The sequence below is a fragment of the Danio aesculapii genome, chromosome 15 (assembly GCF_903798145.1).
Source record: "Danio aesculapii chromosome 15, fDanAes4.1, whole genome shotgun sequence".
Classification (NCBI taxonomy): domain Eukaryota; kingdom Metazoa; phylum Chordata; class Actinopteri; order Cypriniformes; family Danionidae; genus Danio; species Danio aesculapii.
Genome location: NC_079449.1, coordinates 8922573 through 8949565, shown reverse-complemented (window position 1 = coordinate 8949565; position 26993 = coordinate 8922573). Strand labels below are relative to the sequence as shown.

At 35.2% G+C, this 26993-nt stretch overlaps 1 protein-coding gene across 1 annotated transcript; it reads right to left on the bottom strand.

The window, feature by feature from the left end:
* Positions 1-8420: 8420 nt before the first annotated feature.
* gpr55a (G protein-coupled receptor 55a) lies at positions 8421-21396 on the bottom strand. The gene is made up of 2 exons (XM_056474213.1): positions 21278-21396; positions 8421-10488 (listed from the first exon to the last, which is right to left on the bottom strand). Exons 1-2 carry the CDS (start codon positions 21295-21297, stop codon positions 9480-9482), a joined length of 1029 nt encoding a protein of 342 aa, XP_056330188.1. The 5' UTR covers positions 21298-21396; the 3' UTR covers positions 8421-9479.
* Between the last annotated feature and the right edge of the window lie 5597 nt (positions 21397-26993).

Below are 26993 nucleotides of genomic sequence, written 5' to 3'. Positions count from 1 at the left end.
TAAATTTGTTCAATTTGTAAAGTTAATCTATTTGTGTTGGTACAACATAAATGAATTGTGTGGAACTTGAAAAAAGTGTTGCATGCAAAACTGTTGCAAGCAATTCATTTGTGTTGAATTTAAACAAATTAAATTGAGCGATGATCAACCTAATTTGTTTGTTTAAATTCAGCCCAAATAAATTGTTTACAACCACTCAACGTAAAAAATTGAGTAAATCCAAGGAATCATCTTTGAATAATTTTTTTCAGTGATATAAGTTAGATTTTAAAAGGAATTAGAAAACGCATAACAATTCATACAACATCCCAAGATGTAAAAATGAAAAAATATCAAAGCAATGAGCATAGACAATCATTCATACAAGTTTTGTTTACTTTTTCTCATTGATACATTGCTTTTTTTCCCTTAAACTGTACTACACGGTAAAAATGATTGTGCCAATTAGTTATGACAACTTAATATTTTGAGTTATGTTAAATTATCTGGAATTAATGTGTTGACATAACATATATCAACGTTTTACTCGGCTGAACTCTGAACTTAGACCTAAAAAAAGTAAGCTGAACTGAACTATTTTTCTTCTGGAGAAAGTTTTATTTGTTTTATTTCAGCTAGAATAAAAGCAGTTTTTAATTTTTTTAAAAACATTTTAAGGTCAAATGATTAGCTCCTTTAAGCTATTTTTCTGATAGTCTACAGAACAAACCATCATTATACAATATCTTGCCTAATTACCCTAACCTGCCTAGTTAACCTAATTAACCTAGTTAAGCCTTTAAATGTCATTTTAAGCTATATAGAAGTGTCTTGAAAAATATCTAGTCAGATATTATTTACTGTCATCATGGCAAACATAAAATAAATCAGTTATTAGAAATGAGTTATTAAAACTATTATGATTTGAAATGTGTTGAAAAAAATCTCTCCGTTAAACAGAAATTGGGGAAAAAAATAAACGGGGGCTAATAATTTAGGGGGGTTAGTAATATAGACTTCAACTGTGTGTGTGTGTGTGTGTGTGTGTGTGTGTGTGTGTGTGTGTGTGTGTGTGTGTAGTCAAACTACTTGCTCTACAAACAAATGTTTACATTACTATACAGACCAAGTAGAATAATATAATAAGAAAATATCAGTTTGCAACATCAAGCAGCGTAACGAGCAGTTTTTAACGACTAAAATTGAATGGAAGTGAATGAGACCGGAAGTCTCGAGCCAAAAAGATTCAAATGGCTGCGCCCACTCGTCAGCAAAGAATAATGTGAATACTTTCTATGTGAATTTATATTGTAAGTTTTTCCTGCTAATGTCACATCCATAACGCTGGAATTGCTCTTAAATAGATCAGTAACACACTGGAGATGAATAAATATGAATCTCTGGCATGACAACATGATGTACAAGACTGCACACAGTTCAAAGTTAAATGTGTCCATACAAAACCACTGAGACAAAAACACGTTTGTCTGAGAGAGCGTTTGTCATGTGTATCATATAACCACAGTGGCGGTGTTGTGGTTTATTCAGTCAAGTTCATTGTGCACTAAAAATCAACCTGAGAAAAGAAGCTTAAGCGAACATGCCGTAAACAATGCACACACTTTATTATAATAAATAACATGAATATCAAAACGAGTAGATCATCAGAAGTACAACTGCAGTGCTGCGAGAGGAGCATAGCTAAACTGTAGCTACAGCAAAAATACTCATCATTTCTAAAAGTTCTTCTGTTTTAGCACTTCTTGGAGTAAGTAGCATTATATTTTTAAGTATACACATAATTATACTTATAAGTCCCACTTATCTGGTGCACAACCAACACATTTTCACTCATAGTTCAGATTTGACATTAAAAGCCTGAAATGAAATGTAGCGTTCTGTCACACTGACTTCCCTGCTATAAAACTAGTCACTCCCCTGTTAATGACATTTGCTTCAGCAGGAACCTTTGACATCTAATTCAGCTTGATTCTATGGAAGGATCACAAAGTTAACAGAGTTAATAATTACTTGAACTTGAACACAGTTACTGAACCATCTCTATGACCCATAAACCTCTAAGTAGGCTGACCAGCTTTCATTACCGCAATAGAAAGACTATAAGTAAAAGGCTGACCTCTGGTGGTGATTAGAGGAATATAACAGTTTATAAAAATCAAGAAAACAGATGCACCGGGACTGTCCTTGATTTAAAGGGGAGCTATTGTGCAAAAATCACTTTTATAAGGGATTTAAATACAGTTGTGTGATAATTGTGTGTGAATTTAACCAGCCTATAATGGTAAAAATTAATTATATCTTTTTTATAATCACACTTGATAAAAACAGTCTGCAGTTTGACATTCTCCCTTTATACGTGTCATCAGAGGGGGAAAGCCCCGCCCATTTGTGACGATCTCTCGGAGGTGCATGCGTTTGTAGCTTCGCCTTCTGGCTGGGTGCACAATCTCATTTGAATTTAAAGCGACAGTCATCAAGACGGCACGATTTGGATCGAAGCCTAAAGGGGGCAGTTTCAAAGAGTTATAAAACATTATTTGTGTGGTATTTCCAGCTGAAACTTCACATACATACTCTTGGGATATCAGAGACCTATTTTACGTCTTGTAAAAAGGGGCATAATAGATCCATTTTAAATCATTTAAAAATAAATCATATTTTGCATCAACAAAATTTAATATAACATTAGATTTTGTTCTTCTAGTTCTCATTACTGCAATGAATATTTTCATAATTCTATATTCTTGCATTATTATTTATCATTACTGTAGCAACTGTTTGATTTTATTAACTATTCTGTATTAATATAAATATGCTGTATGTTTTTTTACATGAATTCAGATTTGTAAAGGCAGTTTTTTGATACATAAATACTTTTATTTTTCTAATTATTAGTCGTTTCAGTGCTAAACAAATGTAAATTAGATTTATTTTGCATTATGGTAATGAAAACTGATGTTACATTTTTTGTTTTGTGTGATTTGTGGTAAAATGTGACCTGAGGAGACCAAGTTTAACCCTAAACCTGTTTACTCGAGGTACACTACCGGTCAAAAGTTTGGGGTCAGTTTTTTTTTTTTAATTATTAATAATTTTATTTAATCATTTAAAGAAAATTATTCTTTTCATCAAGGCAGCATTTATTAAAAGTCAAAAAATAAATGAATAATTAAATACTTATTTATTAAATTACTTATTGTAAGTGGTTTCAGATTAAATTATTTCTTCAGTCATTATTGCTTTTATTATTATCACCATAAATAATAATAATAATAATAATAATAATAATAATAATAATAGAGTGATTTCTGAAGGATCATGTGACTCAGAAGACTAGAGTAATGAAGCTGAAAATCCATCTTTAAAATCACTGTAATAAATAATTAAATTAAATTATAAACTATTTTTAAACGGTTATTTTATAATACAATTTGTTCTGTAGTTTTGATTAAACAATTGTAGCCCTGGTGATCAGGAGAAGCAAATTTTAAGACATTTAAAAATCCTGCTGACCCCAAACTTTTGACCGGTATGTATGTCAGTCCCATAACTGGTCCTAGAGTAAGGCGTTCACACTGCCAGGCTTAGTTGATCTGATTTTTTTGAATGGCTGTTCACACTGCCCTTATAAATGTGGCCAATATCAGATTTGCAGTGTGAACAGATCATGGTCCTAAACTGACCCGCATGTGCACAAGTGCATTACGGAGAGCACAAAATGTCTAATTATGCACACGTGATACTGTATGAAGTAAGCAAGTTGTCAGATCATGCTTATATGATTATTGTCCTTTTCACAGACAACCGTGGTGTATTTCATGAACTGTAAATTATTGTTCTGCTACTACTGATGTGTATTTCGGCATTTGAAATCTAAAATAAGCCACTTGTGATTGAAAACACTGATCATTTGTGATTTAAGACAAGCGCGGCATGCGTCTTTCTGACCACCGGTGTACGGTCATCAAGGGTTAATGAGCAGCCGCAGGCTGATCTGTGAAGGCGGAGTTGTTTTATCTCCGTTTGCATTTAATTTACTTCGTTATAAACAGCAGACACGTATAGAAGGGGGGTTTGGGTGCTCGAGCACCTGCTTTTTTTTCTCTCTGAGAGAAAGTTCTCCCTCCTTTGCTCACGGATCCATCCGCAACACGCACGACGCTCTTCAGCTTCGCGATTAACCCGTGCCCCAATCGTTGACAAGCACCAGTTTTGCCATCAAAATCTTTTTCAAAATGAACAACCAACTTTCTGTGGTAAAGTAATTGCCATGTGTGCCATTCTACTGTGATGCTGAGGAGTAGATGATGTTTGCAGCACAGAATGATGACGCATGTCGCTCAAAGATTATGTAAGTCACATGAAATCCGACATAACCGTTCACACTGCGGTCGCATTGCAAAACATCAGATCTGTGTCTGATTTAAGACTACATATGAAAGTGGCACAGATCTGACCTAAAAACACCAGATTCCATGCGGTTTGGGCTGTTCACACTGTCTTCATCTGAGTCAGATGTGGGCAAAAAAAAAATCAGATTGGGGCCACATTTGGCTGCAGTGTGGACGTTGCCCTAGTTTAGTCAACTCTGGGTATGTTAACTGTGAACACAAATACATTATCAACATAACACTGAAACCACGAGCCACCATGGACACCGACAACATAAAGCAGCATGCTACACTTCTTCTTTCTTCTTATAAGTTATCATTACACAGCATTTCTTAAGCCCGGTCCTCATGCCTCACCGATCTGCATATATTGCATGTCTCTCTTATTTAAACACACTTAATTTGGATGACCGGCTTGTAAAAAGAGCTTTATGCATGAACTTTGTTATAACTGACTCACCCTCATTGTTTCACTTTCTTTATTTTACATTGAAACCTTCATTTATGGATCAACACAATTTAATTTTCTGCAGCGTCTTCTTGCTAGAGAAGCATGAAGTGTGTCATAATATACCTCTGTAAATAAATACAATATAAATTCACATTTCATACACTAAAATGCTATTTGTATGAAACATACAGTCAAGGTCAAATTTTTTCACCCTCCTGTGAATGTTTTTTTTATTTTTATTTTTTTATTTCCCAAATAATGTTTAACAGAGTAAGGAATTTTTCACAGTATTTCCGATAATATTTTTTTTTCTGGAGAAAGTCCTATTTGTTTTATTTCAGCTAGAATAAAAGCTGTTTTTAATGTTTTTTTTAAACCATTTTAAGGTCAGTATTATTAGTCCCCTTAAGCAACATTTGTTTTTAATTGTTTACAGAACAAACCATCGATTTACAATAACTTGCTTAATTATCATAACCTGCCTAGTTAACCTAGTTAAACCATTAAATTGCACTTTAGGCTGAAAACTAGTATCTTGAAAAATATCTGGTAAAATATTGTGTACTGTCATTATGATTAAGATAAACGAAATAGAAATGAGTTTAGACCCCTGCACGGGCCTTAAATTTAAGCACTATATATATATATATATATATGTGTGTGTGTATATATATATATATATATATATATATATATATATATATATATATATATATATATATATATATATATTACTAGGTCCACACGGAATCTGCGCGCACAGAATTTCGCAGATTTTTAGCCCGTCATTGATTCTGTATATTTACTCGTGTAAAATGTATATTTATTCAGTTTTTAAAAGAATTTCAGTAGTATTATTGAATAATATGAAAATATTCATATGAATTATTTACAATAGAGCAAAGTAATATTTTCTGTCTTTTAGTAGCGATATTATATGAGAGACTGACCAAGTAAAGTGGATCTAATTGATTTGCATTTTAAATAATAAATAAAAGTTAAAAAGGTACTACTTTTTATTTAATATATTATGGTTTTAGTTATGATACTCCCAAAATAATTCCACATAAATCTGCAGATTTTTAACACAATTCTGTGCAGAAATAGCAAAAAATGTCCGCAGATTCCGTCTGGCCCTAGTTATTACATATGTAGTTAGTTAGAATATATATGTAATTTAGAGAAATGTTTGGAGTTTTTTTGGTTTGTTTTTTTAAATATAGGATTTTGTTTTTCAAATTACATCGAAATCCAAGCGGTATGTGATCCACAGTGAGTTTAATCAATTTAAAGATGTCCATTGTGCATAACCAGTTGCCTCAAAAGTTGACCAGAAGTTTGCCTTTCCTCTTGCGTTTTTTACAAATTTAAATTCTTTATGTTCTACATTGTACGTTGCTGGAAATCTCTTTGCGCAAGGCACCACTGGCACTTCCGTGCCGCACGCATTAGATCTAATGAAAATTTTTTGGAATTTTTTTTTCTACAGCAGGCCTGAAGCCCAATATGCGTGCTAGCTATAATGTGAAAATTGATCCAAAGCCTGGCCCTCGGGCTCAAATGCAGGGCTGTACAGTATATAAGTTATTAAAGCTATTATGTTTAGAAATGTGTTGAAAAAAAAAAATCTTCTCTACATTAAACAGAAATTGGGGAAAAAAATAAACAGGGGGGCTAATAATTCTGACTTCAACTGTTTATGCAAACTAAAATCGTGGTGGAATATCCTATCATTGATGAATTAGAACAAATGTCTGATGTAAAAAGAGAAACATTCGAAATGTGCAGAGCTGTGGGGCGCGAGGACTGGGACTGAGAAACACTGCCATACCCTGAAAGTTATCTCACTTTTTGGGCCTGAAAGCTTGGGTTATTCGCTTAGATATCCTTAAACTTATCTGGATCTGTCACATAACCTGCTTTCTGGAATACACCACGGAAATCTCCTTAGTTTTCGAAGGAGGTTTGTTAATTGTACATCAAATAGTGTTGTCAATCATGGCTTATACGAGCTTTAAAACATTAACTTTGTGTTTTGGGATATCAAAAATTGATAAAGGGAGTTTACTAAAAAAAAAAAATCAATTACATAACATTTGCTCAACAACATTTTGTTCCAAACCTTTCTTCTGTTTAATACAAACATATAATTTGAAGAAACTTTGTAACCAAATAGTTTATGGTACCAGTTGATTTCCAAAATAGGAAAATAAATAAAGTGAGTCATTGGGTAGCTTCAAATGTCCGGTTAGCCAGAATGAAAATGTCATCTTTTGTGATGAACAGATGGAAGAAATGAACTTGAGACTGAAAAGTCTTGGTGAGAGGATTTAAATGTTTGGGTGAACAATGAGTTAATTAAATACCTCATTACTTCAACTTAAATTAGATTACTTTTTTAAACTCAAATGGTTTGTAGCAATCGATTTCTTCAAACGGTTTGAGTTGCCTTAACTCATTGGGTTTTGCAGTACTCAGTTGGTTTGAGTTCTCTTTTTTATTGGGTTTTACTGTGCTCAAATTGCTTCTCTTACACAAACGGATTAAGTTCACGGCACTCATTAGGATTAGCTTTTGAACTTAATCGGTTTCCTCAAATGGTTTGAATTACCTTGATTTCTTTGGAGTTTTTGAGTTTTACAGTGTAGATTTTCTGAATATAATCATGAATGCAATGTATATATTTTCTTTTTTACTATTTTGTATGTAGGTGTCTGTATAGGGACTGTTGCACCTTGCATAGATATATTTGCATGTCTATGGGGGTTTCCTTGAATGTTTAGGGTGCAGGTGCACTGAGGAAGAGCTTTTAGTTTGAACATTTGCACATTCACAGCTTTTTGCACTGTTGCACTGTTTTGTGGTCTCAGAGGCATCAACAAAGGTTTTTGATGTTTGGAGTATATCTGGCACTGTGCCGTTTCTTTGACTTATAAAAAGTTATCATAAAGCTCAAGTGCAAAGGGAACTGAAACATTCATCTGTGACAAGCAGCGCTCTTCGCATATAAACATCCCAATCATTTGCATACATTCGTCTAAAATGAGCATCTCCACGTGACCTCCTGTATATTTTTGCTCTTTCACTGTAAAATGTATCTGTAAATTGGCAGTTTTTTGTATTTTGTCATTTTTTTATCATTTACTTTATGCTTTTGAATTGCATTATAAGACATTGATCTTTCCTCCAAATCTGTTGATGTTGAGAAGTTTGAAAAATTGACTTTTATTGACATTTTTAATAATTCGAAGTGATTTTTCGTCTGGGTTGATGTTGTAAATGACGGTACAAAAACCTGGTAATAAGCTGCCAGTAGATATTCTGTTTTTTTACAGACTTTTATCCCTATATATCATTTACTACACATCATATTATCTCAAAGTACTAAAATGTCAATGAAATTCATCCTGTTAAAATTGCAGTTTAATTTTCAACATTAAAAGTCAAAAGATCAGAGATAAAACTCCCATAATGCAATTCAAAACCATAAATAAACAGATAATACGGAAACTGTTAATTAATGGATATTTTTTACAGTGTAGGATTATTCATCCCATGATCCTTCTAATGTCCCTGAGTGTTTATATAGATTAGGGTTGGGTCGATAGACGATGCCATCGTCAATCGGCAATACACATCACAATGCTGAGCCAATGCTGGGACATCGCCCAACCCTAATATAGATCACTAAGTACAACCAGTATCTGTACACATCTCCATATTTTCCCTGAGTGTTTGTGTAGATTCTTACATAAAACCAGTATCCACGCATACAGCGGGAAAAATAAGTATTCAACACGTCACCATTTTTCTCAGAAAACATATTTCTAAAGGTGCTGTTGACTTGAAATTTTCCCCGATGTTAGTGACAACCAAAGAAATCCATATATGCAAAGAAAACAAAAACAATTAGTTCACAAATTAAGTTATTAATAATAAAATAAAATGACGCAGGGAAAAAGTATTGAACACATGATTAAAGGGAGGTGTAGAAAGGCAGTGAAAGCCCAGACAGCAGCTGAAATCTCTCAGTAGTTCTTCAGCAACCCTCTGCCTGTTGTCATTGTAAATAAATATTAGCTGCTTCAGTTCAGCTTTAACTACATTAGCAGGATGATGAAGATTAAATTATTTCAGCAAGACAAAGATCCAAAACACAGCCAAGGAAACTCTCAAATGCTTTCGGAGAAAGAAAATCAAGCTGTAGAATGGCCCAGCCAATCTCCTGACCTGAATCCAATGGAGAAAACAAAATTAAGCTCAAATTTGATTGACGAGGCCCACAAAACCCTCAAGATTTTGACACTCTGTTGAAGTCTTTTATATAAAGTATTAAATACACTTTAGTAGTTCAGTACGTGTGTAATTTCGTTGATATTACACATAACTAATTTTTCACAATTTTTTGTTTTGTTTTCTTTGTGTTTGTGTTGTTTGGGTTTTCACCCAAAATCTGGTTCAATTCCATGTCAACAGCTCCTTTAGAAATATTATTCCCAGCAAAACAAACATGACATGTTCAGTACTTTTTTTCCTCGCTGTATCTCCATCTTTTCCCTGAGTGTTTGTGTAGATCCTAATTTTAAACCAGTATCCACACATATCTCCATCTTTTCCCTGAGTGTTTATGTAGATCCTTATGTAAAACCAGTATCCACACATATCTCCATCTTTTCACTGCTTACAGAAGAGCCATTATGGTTTTCTCCAAACGTAAGACTCCTTGATCCCCCCCGTATGCGCGTCTCTCTGACGTGTATCGCCATTCTCCTCTCTTTCTGCGCACACTCCAGGTTCTCTTTAAGGATGAAGTAGTAACACGCTCCGTCTGCCAGGATGTTCACATTGCTAATGCATATGCTGACGTGAACAAAGTAGCGCAGGTGACTGATGGTTTCTTCATTCCATTTGTTCGTCTTGGCATGGAAGTATATGAGAGCCGCTATGTGATATGGAATGAAGCATGCAAGAAAGACCCCCAGGTTGCTGAGCACGATTTTTAAGCTCTTATTACTGCGCAGTTTAGCATCGCCAGGGTTTCGTGCTCTCATACTGTGTAAAATCTGCACAACTCGCACCGAGCAGAACACCATCACTATTGTACTGCTGCAAAACACAGTCTCCATCGAAACCACGATCCAACTCTTTGACCAGGTTTTATTGGAGAACTGCTGGAAACAGTAAACTTTGTCGGTTTTATTGACAGGGTCATCATGAAGTTTGTAGATGGGAGTGCTGCATGCAAATACTAATATCCACAGAATTAGGCACACGATCACCGACTTGCGTGGAGATCGCAATCGCAAGGCAATGAATGGAAACTGTAGAGCGATATAGCGGTCGACAGCAATGCACACACTCAATAATATGCTGCCGTAGATGTTGACGTAGAGCAGGCTCTCCAGCAGGGAGCAGAAGGTTCGCCCGAGTGTCCATACCTTCTTGTATGCATGTATTTTAAAGGGCAAGGACAGCATCAGCAGGCTGTCATTGATGATCAGGTTGATAAGGTAAACGGTGGATTCACTCCAGCGTCGAACGCGAAACAGCAGCTGCCACAGAGAGCCCAGGATTAAAGGGATGCCAAAGACCAGAATGGGCACATACACACACCTCTGGAACCAGCAAACCCATTCACAGTCTGTCCTGGAAAGAGAGAGAAACAGAAAGAGGGGCAGAAATATTAGGGTTGAAGTAGATTAGATTAGATTCAATTTATTAACTTTATTTCAACGGTATGTATAGGTTATAAGTGCAAATATAGAGAACTATGGGTAATATTTACAAATAGATGTACTATGAACTTAATATACAAATTGTATAACCTATAATAATAATAAGAGATTTACAAATAAATGAACATACTGTGTGCAGGTTGCTATTAATAATCAGGTATATGCAAATAGATATGAACAACATAAGTAAGTAAAGATTTATTTAGCACCTTTCACAGACATTGGGCTTATTTGAATAATCTAAGCGCAAAGTCTAAAGTGCATGGCACAAAAGAATTCAGTGCGTGTACGAATCCACTTGTGCTATTTTAAGGATGGAAATATATACTCTGCGTCCTGGTGCATGGTCCAGGAGGGTTGTTCTTATTCTCTTAATGCGTTATGGGTGTGTTTTGAGCATAACGTGCATTAAACCAATCAGAGGCTCCTCTCTCATCTCTTTGAAGAGTTAGTTGCTTCGCACCATGGTGCATTTGCTATTTACATGGTGGACTGTGTAAGTGGAAAAACTGAACGCTTCACTAGCGAGAAAACAGTTAAACAGACAATCTGCAGCATGAGGATAAAGAACAAGCCTCCTCCATTCGGCCTCTTTACTTTCTCTTTTACTCTTTACTCCTTTACTTTCGTGGATAAGGAAACAGTGTTGTACTCACTTCACTGAAGACATCCATTAGCCTACATCATGTATTTAATTTTGTTTGTTAAGCACAAAGATTTGTTTTAAAACTATTTCTAAATTTAGTTCTAATTTTCACGAAACAAATAAATGAACAATAATAACCAAGTGTGGTCAAACAATTGAGTTATATCTAAATACACATCCTGCTCTTATGCCCCATATGGTGTTGCACACATCTCTTAAACCCAACAGGTAGACAAATCTAAACTTGTTTTTATTAAAACAAATATAAATATGCATATAAGAAATAATACTACTAATAATAACAAAAATATACTAATGCAAATTGTCATGAATGAACTGAAAAAAGGCATTGAGGCAGTGGTTTTTATATTTATGTAGAAAATAATTTTTGTAACATTTTAATCCTTCAACTTTTTTCATATGTAAAGATATTTGTGTATTGCTGTACATCCTGTGTGTATTAAGCATTGTGTAAGCATCTGAACCCACATAGGCATAGCTGCTTTTAGATGGTCAGTGGTGCAGTCTGTTTCAGTTCTTCAAAATAGCAATGAACCAACAATGAGGCTTAACACAACTCTATTTTAGACCAGCACGCCCATGAGTCCACTTGGTAATGCAAATGGATTTGCTATTGAAACAACATGGTGCAAAACATGAAAATTAGGGTTGCGCTGGTCTGAAAAGAGCAACAAATCGTGCCATACACGTCTTGCACCTTATTGCACCGGGTGTATGAGAGTGCTTTACAATAAAAAAAAAACCTGGAAAACAAACAAAAGAAAAAGAAAAAAAATCTATGAAAGAAAACATATTGAATCAAGTTAAAAATCCAAGGACAGAAACACCAATGTAAAACCAGCTTGACCAAAAAGATGTGTCTTTCAATGTTTTTAAAAGTTCAATTGATCCCAGAGATCTCAGTGCTAGAGGGAGACAGTTCCAGAGCCTTGGGGTCACAACACAGAAGGCACAGTCACTTTTAGTCTTAAGACATGTTCTGGGAATGGATAAAAGGTCTTTGCCAGAAGACCTCAGAGATCGGCCACAGGAGTGACCATGTAAAAGATCTTGATGATAAAGGGGGGACTGACCTTGCAAAGCTCTATATGTAATTACCAGAATCTTAAAATCTACTCAATAGGAAGGCAATGAAGTGTCTTAGCACATGTGCGACTTAATGTGCGACCTTGTGGCGTTGGTTAAAAGCTTGCAACTTGCAATCGCTCCATAGAAGATTTGTTCAGACAAGTGAACAGAACATTAAAATAGTCCAACCGTGAAGAGAAGGGCACAGACTATCTCCATCTCTTCCTTTGAAACAATATTTCAGATTTTTGCAATGTTCCTCTGAAGGAAAAAGCATGTACAAACAACAAACATGGCTAAAAAAAGAGAGCTTTATCAAAGATGACACCCAGATTTCTAATGTCACTACAGTTTGAAGATGACTAACACCCCAAAACTTGCTATAAACAGGAATTTAAAAAAGATATATAGATATACGCATATCATACATTTACAAATGGGTATGTGCAGTGTAGTGCGATGATTATGTGCTATATTAAATAGTGCAATGGTAATTAGGAGTAGTCTACTGGTTCTTCATCTGGTTCTACTTTTCTACTGGTTTGAAGTACCAGTCTACAATCTTGTTCAAAATGCTGCAGCTTGTTCTTGTAATGGGGAAGAAAAAGAGTGAGCACACCACCCCTATTTAAGCATATTTACATTGGCTTGCAGTTAAACTTATTATCGATTACAAGGTTTTAACTTTTGCATTTGAAGCCTTGCATGATCTGACTCCGGTTCACATCTCAGAGTAGTCTATTGTTTGTCCATTAAAAAAAACTGTAAGAGAATCATCTGACAGACTATTAATCGGTCCATTTCTTGTTTTAGCCATGGAATTTCCTACTTAAACTTGTTAGGTTATCCCGTTCTTTGCTCGCATTTAATTAATCTTTGAAAACACATCTTTTGACTTTTTGTTTCTTCAGAATTACAAGTTTATATCAGGAAATCGTGAATTTTTTTCTCAGAACTGTGAGTTTATTTCATGTGGTTTAGACTTTTTTGACTCATAATTGCAACTTTCTCAAAACCGTGGTATATAAGATATCAGATTTCTGACGTTATAACTTACAACTGCAACTTTTCATATCAGAATTCTGACAACTTTTCTCACAATTTACATCACATTTATATCATGCAATTGTAACTTTATTCAGACAATTTAGACTCCAATTTTGACTTTATTTCTCAGAATTGCTAAATAATAGCAGAATTCTAACTCTGACATTAAAACTCACACTTAAAACCTTTAATCTCTTTATTCTGACATTATTTCATTATTTCTCTGAATTGAGAGTCTCATTCATTCATTTTCCTTCAGCTCAGCCCCTTGTTTATCAGGGGTCGCCACAGCGGAATGAACTGCTAACTTATCAAGCATATGTTTTATGCAGCGGATGCCCTTCCAGCCGCAACTCAGTTCTGGGAAACACCCATACACTCTAACATTCACACATGCACTCATACACTCTGGCCAATTTTGTTCATCCAATTCACTTATAGCGCATGTCTTTGGACAGTGGGGGAAACCGAAGCACCTAGAGGAAACCCACGCAAACACGGGGAGAACATGCAAACTCCACACAGAAATGCCAACTGACCCAGCCGGGAACCAGCAATCGTCTTGCTGTGAGGCCATCGTGGCACCCTGAGTTTACATGATGCAATTGGGACTATTTCTCAGAGCTGCAAGTGTTTCTTTCACAATTCTGAGAAAGAAAGGTCAGAATTGAGAATTTGGATTCTGCAATTCTGAGAATATAATTTCATAATTTTTTATTTAGTGGCAGAAACAGGCATTCATACTTTTTCAGCCCATTTTTTTATATATATTTTAATTTTAATGAGTTAAATGATGGTTTATTGATTTAATCTTTTTGTTTGTATGACTGTCATCCTTTTTATTATTTCATTGTGAAGCACCTTTGTGACAATAATATTGCTTAAGTGTGATATATAACTTATCCTGACCTTGTAATGAACAACACTGAAGGTTCTTTACTGAGATTAACGGTTTCATAAAGAATCATTCAAATCTATTTCATATAAATATCCAAATAAACCAAACTCATTCATTTTTGCCAGCTCAGTCCCTTTATTAATCAGGGGTGGCCACAGCAGAATGAACCGCCAACTTATTCAGTATATGTTTTACACAGCGGATGCCCTTCCAGCTGCAACCCAGCACTGGAAAACATCCATACACACTCATTCAGACACATACACTACGGCCAATTTAGTTTATTTAATTCACCTACAGCGCATGTCTTTGGACTGTGGGGGAAACCGGAGGAAACCCACGCCAACACAGGGTGAACATGGAAACTCCACACAGAAATGCCAACAGAACCAGAAACCATTTCCAAACTTTTTCATTCCATAAAAGACTCTTTAGATTTTGAAAATGTTTTTCACAATATAAAATGGTCCTGTGAAGAACTTATGTCAACTTAAGTCATTTAATGGTTCTTTGTGGAAGTAAAAAGCAATTATTCAATGGCAACATTGTAAAAATAAATATAAATGCCTTTTTTGATTCTTTCTGGCATCTTTAATTTAAAGTGTACAGACTATTTTGAAGAATGTAAACAATAACATTGGCCCTAATGTATTTCCGGTTTTCATTTTAAATTTCCATAGCTTCTGAGAATCATAAAAGGTCCACATATTGATAAAAAATGTTATGATAGCTGTTTTAACTTTGAGATATGATTGAATTGCCTCTTGTTTCAGTTATTAAAATAGCTTGACAACAAGCAGGAAATGATCATGGGCCAATGGCATTATACTGTATTGAAATGGTCTATAGGTGATTCACAAACGTTTCAACATAAACATAAACTCCCCGCAGGAATGATGATTTTTTCAATTTCACTGCTTATGAAATATGTTATAACATGTAACCTGCTTTATTAAATAAATTACATCCAAAGTATGCTCCACTTTCTGCTTTTAAGACATGTGCAAACAATCCGCCTAACTTCTACTATTATTTTCCAGGAACTCAGTCAGAAATACAGGTTTGATGTGTGTCAACAATCAGTATAGGGCTGCACAATTAATCTGGAAAAAGATTGTGAGCTCGATTCCACCCTCCACACGATCTTAATCCAGCATCTCTACAATTCAGCCAATTGAATTTTGAAGTTCAGAATAAAGTTGTATATATTGTTCAGTTCGTTGCACATAGTCATCGTTTGGGAGCCGTGCTGAAAGTAGGCTATGATTTCATTCTATTTTTTTTGTGACGGCAGCCATGACATGAACCACACTCAGCAGTGAAAGTGAAACCGAAAGCGTGCACATTATTTAAATGATTACATCACATTTTAGAGTTATGATTACTTTTTCAAAAATGTAACTCAAATATTATTACTTATTTTTTAAAAGTGATGCGTTTCCTTGTTACTTAGACAAGTAATATTAATACATACTGGCACAACTTGTAATGCAGGGGCGGATTTAGTGATTTGCGGGTCCTAATCAATTTCAGCTATGGTGCCCAAAGTCCTAGTGTACCCTCTTTGTATTTATTTATTGGTTTGTTTGCTTACTTTTTCTTACATAACTCAATCTTCTTTTCTACATCTTTTTAACCCAAAACAAAAACAACTAAAAATAATAAATAAATAAATAGTTTCATTTTTAAAACTAAATCTTCACCTGATTTGATACAGAACTGCTCCATTATTAGGGGGTGGGGGACAAATTTGTGCAGACGTAATAATTATGATACGCTTTTATTTATTAGACCCTCGACTCTACTAAATCTGAGAGAATACAATGTTTTATATATAATTGATAGACATAATTTATACTTCTAGGTATTTCCCCAAATTTCCGGGAGCTTATTGGTTAAATCCGCCCCTGTTGAAGACATTGTACTAAACTAAACCCCCACAAATGAGACCCTCATTTGCAAGACTGCGAAGTATCACATTACACCTGTTCACACTATGCGCAATATGTTTCTTGCTGCTATTTACTCGTGGTGCAAACATTTGTACTATAAATATAACTTACAAAGGTGTTGCAATCTATTTGCTGTTTATAATTAAAGTCATCATTGTTATCATATTTCCCTTATACAAACATGCCAAAACCTGATCCAAAACCAACACCTTCTGCCTAAATATGCAGCAGCAGACATCATGAATTAATTATGGACCCACACGGCATCCATTATTAGTCCCCATCAGATATTATTGTTATGGCTTTTATGAACAGAAATGATTGGGCAATGGTGTTTTATATTTTATATGGTGTTGACGGTCCTTCCAATAAACAATAACTGTAGGTCTGTCTTATATATTTAGACGTGTTGTTATAGAATTCAATACAGGAAACAAGGGGTGTAAAATTATCAGCGCTGCTTACATAGCACACGTGAGGTTTTGTGCACGTGATGTAGTAACTATTTTTGTAGGAGATTAAATGATTTGAGATACATAAAGGCAACTTACAGTACCTAATTTCCTCTTTTGATATAGAGATCAGTAGAAAGCAATGTATATATGAATCTGCACCACAAACGAAATGCAACGCAGCCCAATTTCCTTTCTAAAAAATTAAGACGGTTCATTCCTCTGGCCTTCTTTCTTCTGCTTAACAGAAAATTCTGAAAATTTTTAGAAAAATGCTGGAAACCTGTAACAACTGACCATAGTATTAGTTTTTCCTACTATGGAAGACAACAGGGCTGCACAATATGCATGCCATGATTTTGCCAAGTATGATGCGATCCCGGATTAACATTTATGTTGATCCTGGAAGATCATTTTTGTTGGAAAATGTAATCCATACCTATTCCATACCCCTAAACCCAACCATAACTGTAAATGATCCCCAAAATCAGAGGGGAATAATAGTTGGATAACAATCATGTAGAAGTAACCGTAACCGTAAGCCTAAACTTAACATAAATGGTAAACATATGCCTTAATTCTGATTGGCTGATTGGATCGTTGTTCCAGGATCAACATAGATGTTAATACAGGAACATGTGCTGGGGGAAATCAGGTTGGCGCGTACAATATATAATTCAGCATTGATATTGCAATGGGCATCCGCAAAAGTCATCATATCAAGATATGCAATGTTGAGTCTGAATTATAGTTTTAACAATAATAGAGTGAACATTTATCATTTGCATGTGTTTTTAAGGCCTTTTCAAAAGAGTGCATTTCATAAGAGTTTAAAACATTTGGACACAATGAGGTTTGTAGGTGTATTGTGTTTTAGTTATTTATATGATTTATGCGAACAAGTTTATAATTTTTGTTTCGTTTCTAGTCTAAATATCTACTTTTCAAAGTGAAAATATGATTTAATTTCCCCTTTGTAAGATAATGTTGCTTGTTTTAAGGTAAACTTTAAGTTTTGAGGTGAAAACAAAACAACATTTTTCTTTCTAGATATTTTTTTTGTAGATATTTGGACTAGAAATGAGACAAAGTAAGAAAATAATCTTTTTGCATTATGATTATTCAATTTCTGTACCTGAATTCTGTTAGAAAACGGTCCAATACAGCTATTCAAATCATCTTGTAAAACAGTATTCATATTGCAATATTTAGCGCTAAAAAATAATATATTGCAATATAATTTCTTCCAATATCACAGAGCCCTAATAATTACAGATTTTCCAGCTTTCTTCGAAATATCTTCTTTTGTGTTCAACAGAATTAAAAAACTCCTTAAGGTTTGGAATCGCAATAAGTTTTCATTTTTGGCTGAACTATCCCTTTAAACGATACATGTTTTAGTTTAAGCTTTTTCAGCAAATGATCAATGTTTATTTATTGGAATGGTGCTATTTATTTACACCTAAATATTTAAATGAAAAAGTATATACTTTTCCTGTTTGTTTAAACAACTTATTTAAAATGAGTTGAAACAACTCAATTCTTAAGTTTTTGTGGCGATAACTTAATTGTTTTATGTTGGGACATCATGAAGGAACTGTGTGGGAACCCAACATTTTTTTACAGTGTAATGTTGAAATAACCAAATCTGTTGTTTTGGAATTAGTATGACTAAAAGTCACATATTTTATTTTTTATTTTTTTACAGTTAATGCCAGCTACAACCATAACAATGAATGTATTATCAAATGAAGCACATTCTGAGGGTAGCACGATCGCCGCACAGCAAGAAGGTCGCTGATTCAAGCCCCGGCTGGGTCAGGTGGCATTTCTGTGTGGAGTTTGCATGTTCTCCCTGTGTTGGCGTGGGTTTCCTCCGGGTGCTCCAGTTTCCCCCACAATCCAAAGACATGCGCTATAGGTGAATTGAATAAACAAAATTGGCCATAGTGTATGTGTGAATGAATGAAACATTCTGTAAATTTAGTAGGGCTTCATTTATAGATAGTGCTGCAATACAGATACTGTAGTTGTGCCATCTGCATACAGATGTACACTGCAAGGCCTTAACCATTAATAAAAATAGAAATCAAGAAGGGAGCTAAAATAGGTCTTTGAGGAACCCCCAACAGAAAAGGGAACAGTAGTTTTCTAAAGATACACAATGAGTGTGGCAAAGTAGAGAAGTTTATGACACAAAACATTCATTTTCCTTCAGCTTAGTCTCAGATTTATCTGAGGTTGCCACAGCGGAATGAACCGCCAACTATTCCAGCATATGTTTTACGCAGTGGATGCCCTTCCAGCCACAACCCAGTATTGGGAAACAACCATACACACTCATTCACACTCATACTCGTACACTACAGACAATTTTGTTTATTCAATTCACTAATACCCAATGTCTTTAAACTGTGGGGAAAACCCACGCCAACACAGGGAAAACATGCAAACTCCACACAGAAATGCCAACTGGCCCAGCCAGGACTCGAACCAGCGAACTTCTTGCTGTGAGGCAAACCACTGAGCCATTGTTTTGAATACAAATATGAATCATACGTTTTGTTAATGTCTCGCTCTTAAAAGTATGTATGATGTTATTATTAAATAGTGGACTATGGTTATGGTGCTCTGTCCTGCCCTAAAAACATGATCATAGTACTAGTTTCTCTTGTTAGAGGGAAATAGCGCCAGTATCTCGACCGACCTTTCAAAAAGCTCTTTTTTACACTATATTTATGTTGATTTATAGTAAAGAGTTTGAGGTTTGTCAAGCCTCCTGCAGCACATCCTGGCAGGTATTTTCTTTCTCGTGTGGTGAGGTGCCTACGCTTTTTGAAAGGGTATCGAACTGAATTCTGTGTGTGTTTGTGTGGGTGTGTGTGTGTGTTGCCTGTGCCAGATCATTTTCGATAAAACACATGGAGGTTGCATTTTCATAGTTTTGAGCTTCCCTGAATTGTCGCTCCTGAATAATCAAATTATAAGCAATTAATTTTTGATGATGTATATGGATTATTATCTCTGTAATCCTGTAGTAAAAAAGTTTAACAAGCGATATGAATTGTGAATTAAGCTGCGAACAAAGAGTTGTAGGGACGAGACTCTTATCCTCTGTCTCATCTAAAAACAAACATAGTAAGAAGATACATGCAAATAGCCAGCTACTGAGGCTAACCACATCCGGGTGTCACTGTTAAAAAAATAAAGAAATACATCCTTAAAATAAAAGGCTTTTAATTGGTTGAACATATCCTCCCCTTTGGATAAAAGGAGTCTGACCGTATTAATAAATAGTTATTTAAAAAATACTGTAAAGTTTAATAAGAAACCAAAAATGGTTGTGAAATCATCCTTTTATTCTTAAAGAGGTAGTTCAGCCAAAAAATGTTATCATTTACTCATCCTCCACTTGCCCCAAACCTCTTTTTGAGTTTATTCTGTTGAACACAAAGGAAGAAATTATGAAGATATAATGAAGAATGTTGGAAACAAAACAGCCATTAATTTCCAAAGTATTTTTTTTTGATACTACTATTGATGTAAAAAATCCAGCTTAAACCAGGTTTTAGCTAGTTGACCAGGCTGGTTTTAGAGGGCTTTTGGCCATTCCAGGCTGGTTTCCAGCCATTTCTAGCCTGGTGTTTGCTGGTCAGGCTAGAAAATTACCAGCTAAAACCATCTTGACCAGCCTAGCCAGGTTGGGAGCCCAGTCAAAACCAGCTATGTCCAGCTTAAACCAGGTGGTTAAGCTGTTTTAAGCTGGTCATTTTCCGGCATGACAAGCTAAGACCAGACAGGAAATGGCTGGAAACCAGCCTGGAAATGGCCTCTAAAACCAGGCTGGTCGACCAGCTCAAACCAGCCAACCAGCTTAGGCTGGTTTAAGCAGTTTTTTCAGCAGAGTCTTCAAAATATCTTGTTTTATGTTCAATAGAAGAAAGAAATTCCTAAAAGTTATTTATTTAATAATTCATTTATTTATTTGATTGTTTGTTTGTTTATTTATTTTAAGGCGAATTAGACCTTTAAGACCGTAGTACCTGAGAAGCATCTGATGTACCCTAAATTTACGTTACAGACCGGTCAAATCCATCTTCAGACTCATTTAATGATACATTTCTAAAGGGCGGTTTCTTCCGTCAAAAATGGTTTTGTCAAATATAGCAAGCTCAAAAATCCAAAAGTAGGTTGTCTCTTTTTGGTGACTTAAAATCAAACAGCAATCATTGGAAATTCTCAGATCCGAAGGCGGCAAATGGAAATGTGGTTTCTCCTTTGGTTATTTTTGTCATTTTTTCTTTGATTTGATTCTTATTTTCAGCCACACTAGCTTATTTTATATGCTAATCACTTGGAACTGTATCGCTAATGGATAAAGTAAACTTTAAACTTAAAATAAAGGCCAAATCTAAGGTTCACACATTTTTTTGTGACAAGTTAGATGCTATATCATCTAGATACTCTAACTTCTGACAGGATTCGCTGCAACTGAACTAAAACAAACAATAAAACTATGTTGGCAGGTCACATTTATCAAACAAAATACTAAACGGAAATGTGGTTACCATGGTAAACTGTTAAAACGAACAAGCTAGAGATGAGCGTTATCTTACGATGAGTTGGAGGAGTTCATTCCCAGTCAGCAAAGTGTTGTCTTTTTCATCTGTGTCTTCTGCTATCCAGACTTCAAGGCAGAGTTTCTTCAAGGCAGATCCTCACGTTGATTTGTAAAAGAATAAGTATAGCGTGCCGAGGCGGTTCTGTTGAAGTTTCCGCTACATGCTGTTGAACCGTGTTCAGACAGAAACTGGCGTGTTTTTTTGAAGAGAGAAACTACTGTTATGCGCTCACGCGTCCGCCTCTGCACTGTTTGGTGGTTTAGGCAAATGAGACACCAAATAATTACACTTTGCACTCACAGCGCCAGCATCTAATCCTGTGAACAATGACGAAACGTGTACTGTAGTTACATTGTTATGTAATGTTAAGTTTAGCTGTCACACTGCATTGTTTTCAAGCAAAGAATAAACAGTTTATGACACTAAACAATTATAGAAAATTATGTCATTGTTTTGAATACAAATATGAATCATACATTTCGCTAGTGTTTTGCTAATTTGTGTTTTGTTTAACTTTAAAGCAGGGATGCGTTAGTCTACACGTGCTTTTTTATTGTACATTTGTAAATTACAAGAATAGGACAAAACAGGCATCAAAAACAAAAGTAATTGACATTCAAATAAAATACAAAATGGAAGACATTCACAAGACACACATTCATATTAACTTATAGAGCTTTTACATTTGTCACATCTTTTAGAGACTTCATTAACATAATAAATTCGTTAACATATTATCTCTATAGATTAGTGGTTTGAACGTTCATAAATGATGTGACGTCACTTCCAAGTACCCCCACAAACCAGGCTATGTGACGTATTTGCATATATAGTCAAATGTCTTGAATGGATTTGGAAGGCATCCTTTGTATATTTAGGTATAAAAGTTTATTTTTTTCTGAGGAAGATGTACATTTCTATTGTAAAAGGTTTACCACCAAGTGTGACCACTGTTAATCTTTGTTTATTTATGGGGAAGTACCAGATGCAAAAACAGAAATGGGCCCAAGGAAACCCCATTTTTTTTGTTATTTCAGACAGATATGAAATACTATATTGAATTACTTCTTAGGCTGAAAAATAGTAAAGATAGATAGATAGATAGATAGATAGATAGATAGATAGATAGATAGATAGATAGATAGATAGATAGATAGATAGATAGATAGATAGATAGATAGATAGATAGATAGATATTGATGGAGTCAATAACAAAATTTATTTGTGCTTTTTAAATTTAATTTAATTTGAAACATTTGTTTTGAACATTTACTGTAGCTATGTAGAATAAAGGAATCCACAACATTACTTTTTGCATATTACTGTTTTGTATTATGCATTGGACTAACACAACAGTATTAAGTGCATAGACACAAGCCATGACAGACAGGAAGATTAAATGGGTTGAAATGGTCAAAACCAAATAACCATTTAACTTCCTTTTGTCAATAACATGCACATTTTTCTCACGGCAGCAACACTGAATGTGTGGCGTACAGTAGTACCCTACAGTCTAGTGTACAGTCTCACCACTAGATGACGACAGACCCCAAGTTCCGCTCTTGACTCACAAAACCACAAAGCTAAAAAAAAACCAGCCAAAACCTGACCTTTTCAGCCTTGCTAAACTGCTCATCTGCTGCCAACAGAAACGTTTGCTTTTGGGAAACAAAGAGGAATCAGTGGAAGTGGCATTTAAATGTTATAGATGTTTATAGATTATAAATATCTACAACATTTATCTTTATTGTTGTTACTTGTACAATGATAATTTTTAACCATCCATCCATTCATTTCTATTGTATATTACATATTCTAATCTAACCATCCATCCGTCCATCCTCTATCTATCTATCTATCTATCTATCTATCTATCTATCTATCTATCTATCTATCTATCTATCTATCTATCTATCTATCTATCTATCTATCTATCTATCTATCTATCTATCTATCTATCTATCTATCTATCTATCTGTCTATGTCTGTCTGCCTGCCTGCCTGTCTGTCTGTCTGTCTGTTTTCAATTCAGTTCACCTTTATTTGTATAGCGCTTTTACAATGTAGATTGTGTCAAAGCAGCTTCACATAAAAGATCAAAGTAAATTGAAATAGTGTAGTTCAGTTTGTAGTGTTTAAGTTCAGTTCAGTTGAGCTCAGTTCAGTGTGGTTTAATTTTCACTGCTGAGAGTCCAAACACTGAAGAGCAAATCCACCGATGCATAGCTCCACAGATCCCGAATCATGCAAGCTAGTGGCGACAGCGGCGAGGAAAAAACTTCACCAATTGGCGAAGGTGAAGAAAAAAAAACTATGAGAGAACCAGACTCAGATGGGCACGACCATTTCTTCTCTGGCCAAACAATTTGTGCAGAGCTGCAGTCCAAGTGCTGGAGGCTGGAAGCTGGATCTCAGCGAAGACTCGTCTGTCCCTGGAGCGTCACAGGAATCAGTCTCATGTTCTCCACTCCTCCATGACCACCACAGTAGCTGCTCAGGATACGGCCTGGTCCAAGATATGGAAACCTTGGGATCATCTCGTCGCTGGTCTTGGATCGAATCAGTGGCGCTGCGTGGTCTCGGGATGAGTATCCCCAGGTGGAAATAGAGAATAAAGAGAATAATTAGCGTAGCTGCTGTTCATAGTGTATATAAACGAGATGAAGAAACCTGTGTGGAGCACATTCATGTATCATACCGCTAAGTGATGCACTGAGTGTATGCTTTGCTAAAAACTGCGAGAGTGTGTCTGAGCCTCGGACATTATCAGGAAGGCTATTCCAGAGTTTAGGAGCTATAAATGAGAAGGCTCAACCCCCTTTGCTCGACTTTGCTATTCTAGGTACTTACCAGAAGCCCTGAGTTTTGAGATCTTAAAGAGCGAGTTGGATTGTAGCAAGACAGAAGGTTGGTTAGATAAACAGGAGCTAGATTATTTAAAGCTTTATAGGTAAGAAGCAATATTTTAAATTCAATACGAAACTTAACAGGCAGCCAGTGTAAGGAGGATAAAATTGAGATGATGTGATCATATTTTCTAGACCTGGTAAGAACTCTGGCAGCTGCATTTTGTACTAGCTGAAGTTTGTTAATAGAGGATGCTGGGCAGCCAGCAAACAGTGCATTACAGTAGTCCAGCCTAGAAGTAAAAAAATCATGGACTAGCTTTCTGCATCTGAGATGGATAGCATACTTTGTAACAATATTTCTCAGATGAAATAAAGCTGTTTTTGTGACATGGGAGATATGATTTTCAAAAGTTAAGTTGCTGTCTAGTATGACACCCAGATCTTTTATAGTAGAGCTAACGCAACTTTGTATCCCTCTAATTGTAGGTCAAGTTGTGAGACCTGCTGTGTACAGGATTTAGGCCCAATAAGTAATAATTCTGTTTTGTCAGAGTTTAAGAGAAGATAATTGCTGGTCATCCAGTCTTTAACATCTTTAATACACTCAGTTAGCTTAGACAGTTTAGACGTCTCATCAGGTTTAGTTGAAATATATAATTGAGTATCATCTGCATAGCAGTGAAAGCTGATCCCATGTCTTCTAATAATGTCTCCCAGGGGTAGCATGTATATTGTGAACAGCAAAGGGCCTAAAACTGATCCTTGAGGCACCCCATATTTTACTGGGCTGACTTGTGAAGGCTGTTCATTAATATTCACAAACTGGTAACGGTCAGCTAAGTATGACTTAAACCATTGTAGAGCCTGTTCCTGGACACCTGTAGACTTTAAGCGATTTATGAGGATATTATGGTCGATAGTGTCAAATGCGGCACTAAGATCGAGTAAAACTAATAGCGAGATGCACCCTTGGGCAGCAGCAAAGAGTAAATTGTTGGTTATTTTCACTAATGCAGTTTCTGTACTGTGGTGAGCTCTGAAACCTGACTGAAACACTTTAAAAACATTGTTCGTCTGCAGAAAGGAGCATAATTGAGCAGAAACAACTTTTTCTTAGCATTTTAGATAGAAATGGAAGATTTGAAATAGGCCTATAATTAGCTAAGTTGCTGGGGTCCAGTTGTGGTTTCTTAATAATAGGGTTAATAACAGCTAGCTTGTAAGGATTTGGAACATGGCCTAAAGATAAAGAAGAGTTGATAACGTTAAGAAGAGGTTCTCCTATAACAGGTAGCAATTCTTTCAGTAATTTTGTTAGAATTGGGTCCAACATACACGTAGCTGTCATGTGCGTTTACAGATGTTTGATAATTGAATAAATGGTTTTTAATGTGATGTCTTACACAATGAAAAATGATTAAGAAGTTTGACTATTTAAATTTAATCAGTTTAAATTAGATTCGACTCCTCAGATTTGATCAACAAGCCATATGCAATTCGTTTTTTTTCCAAACGACAGACAACTGTACTTACTGTTTCAACACATGCGCCAAAGCATTTGCAACTTGCTTAAATCAATAAGAAATGCCACTCTGAAGTGGACAATAAGCTAATGGTTCAGAGATTTAAACTTATTGTTTTGAAAATTAAAATTTTAATCAAGAATTGAGCAAAAGGCAATCGTAAAAAAATGTAAGAATCAATAAAAATGTTAATCTTTTATTTTTATTTTATCTCTATGTCACTTTTGCAAAGCTGATGAAGATAGATGACAATAGATGAATATAGATGAAGAATAATGAATAAAAGCCATATCTTTTTCAAACTGTAAAATATTTCACCTAGTCAGGCAGTTCTAGTTAAATTAAACTGATTAATTTCAGTTTAGTATGTGTCTCTATCTGTTGTATCTGTATCTGTTAATCACTAAAAGTATTGAAACCTTACATCTTAACATCTTCATAATTCAATGCAAAAGATCTGAAAAGCACCATAAACAATATTTGTTCAGAAGCAGTTAATGAAAAAGCATTACAGAGGTAAATCTGTTATCGACTGGCCGCATGGACTTTGTTCACACTCCTGATGATCATTTAGACAAGGCTGGGCAGTTTTTCATGTACTATAGAATTGCGACACACCTGTTCTTCACAGGTGAATTTTATAATGTGTTCCTGCCACACTGACGCAGTGCTTTCTTTTTTTGGCATTACGTAACCGCTGGATTCTGAGGATTCACTGGATCCACATTCCATCCTGAAAACTCAATAATGACAGAAGGCTTAGTTTATACTCCCCCTGCCAATGAATACTCCGACCCCTTCCTACACACACACATTCTGCTTGCTATCTATGTCAGGAAAGATCAAAAACAGGTCAAAATTTATAATGGTAAGCAATGGTCCAATATAAGTCTAAATATTACTTCTAAATTAAACTTTTTATACATTTTATTTTAAGGCAAGACAATCAGAAACAGTTTTTACTGTTTTGAACTGTATTTTATTCTAGGACAGCATGTTATTTTAAAAGCTGCATTGTGAAAATTGCTGTATAGTTTACAGTAAGGATATACAATTTTGTAAATGCATATACACTACCTGACAAAAGTCTTGTTGCCTATCCAAGTTTTAGGAACAGCAAATAATAACTTGACTTCTAGTTGATCATTTGGTATCAGAAGTGGCTTATATGAAAGGCAAAGGCCTTTAGATTATGCTTATTTAACCAAAATAAAATATGATCATGCCTTTTCATTTTTTCATTTTCTTTTTGGCTTAGTTCCTTTATTAATCTGGGGTCACCACAGTGGAATGAACCGCTAACTTATCCAGCATATGTTTTACACAGCGGATTCCCTT

Bases quoted from the DNA above. Each gene is read 5' to 3' on its own strand.
- gpr55a (XM_056474213.1), bottom strand. From the start codon at position 21,297: ATGAACTCCTCCAACTCATC. The intron at 10,489-21,277 runs GTAAGATAACGC...CTCTCTTTCCAG, and splicing joins ATGAACTCCTCCAACTCATC to GACAGACTGTGAATGGGTTT.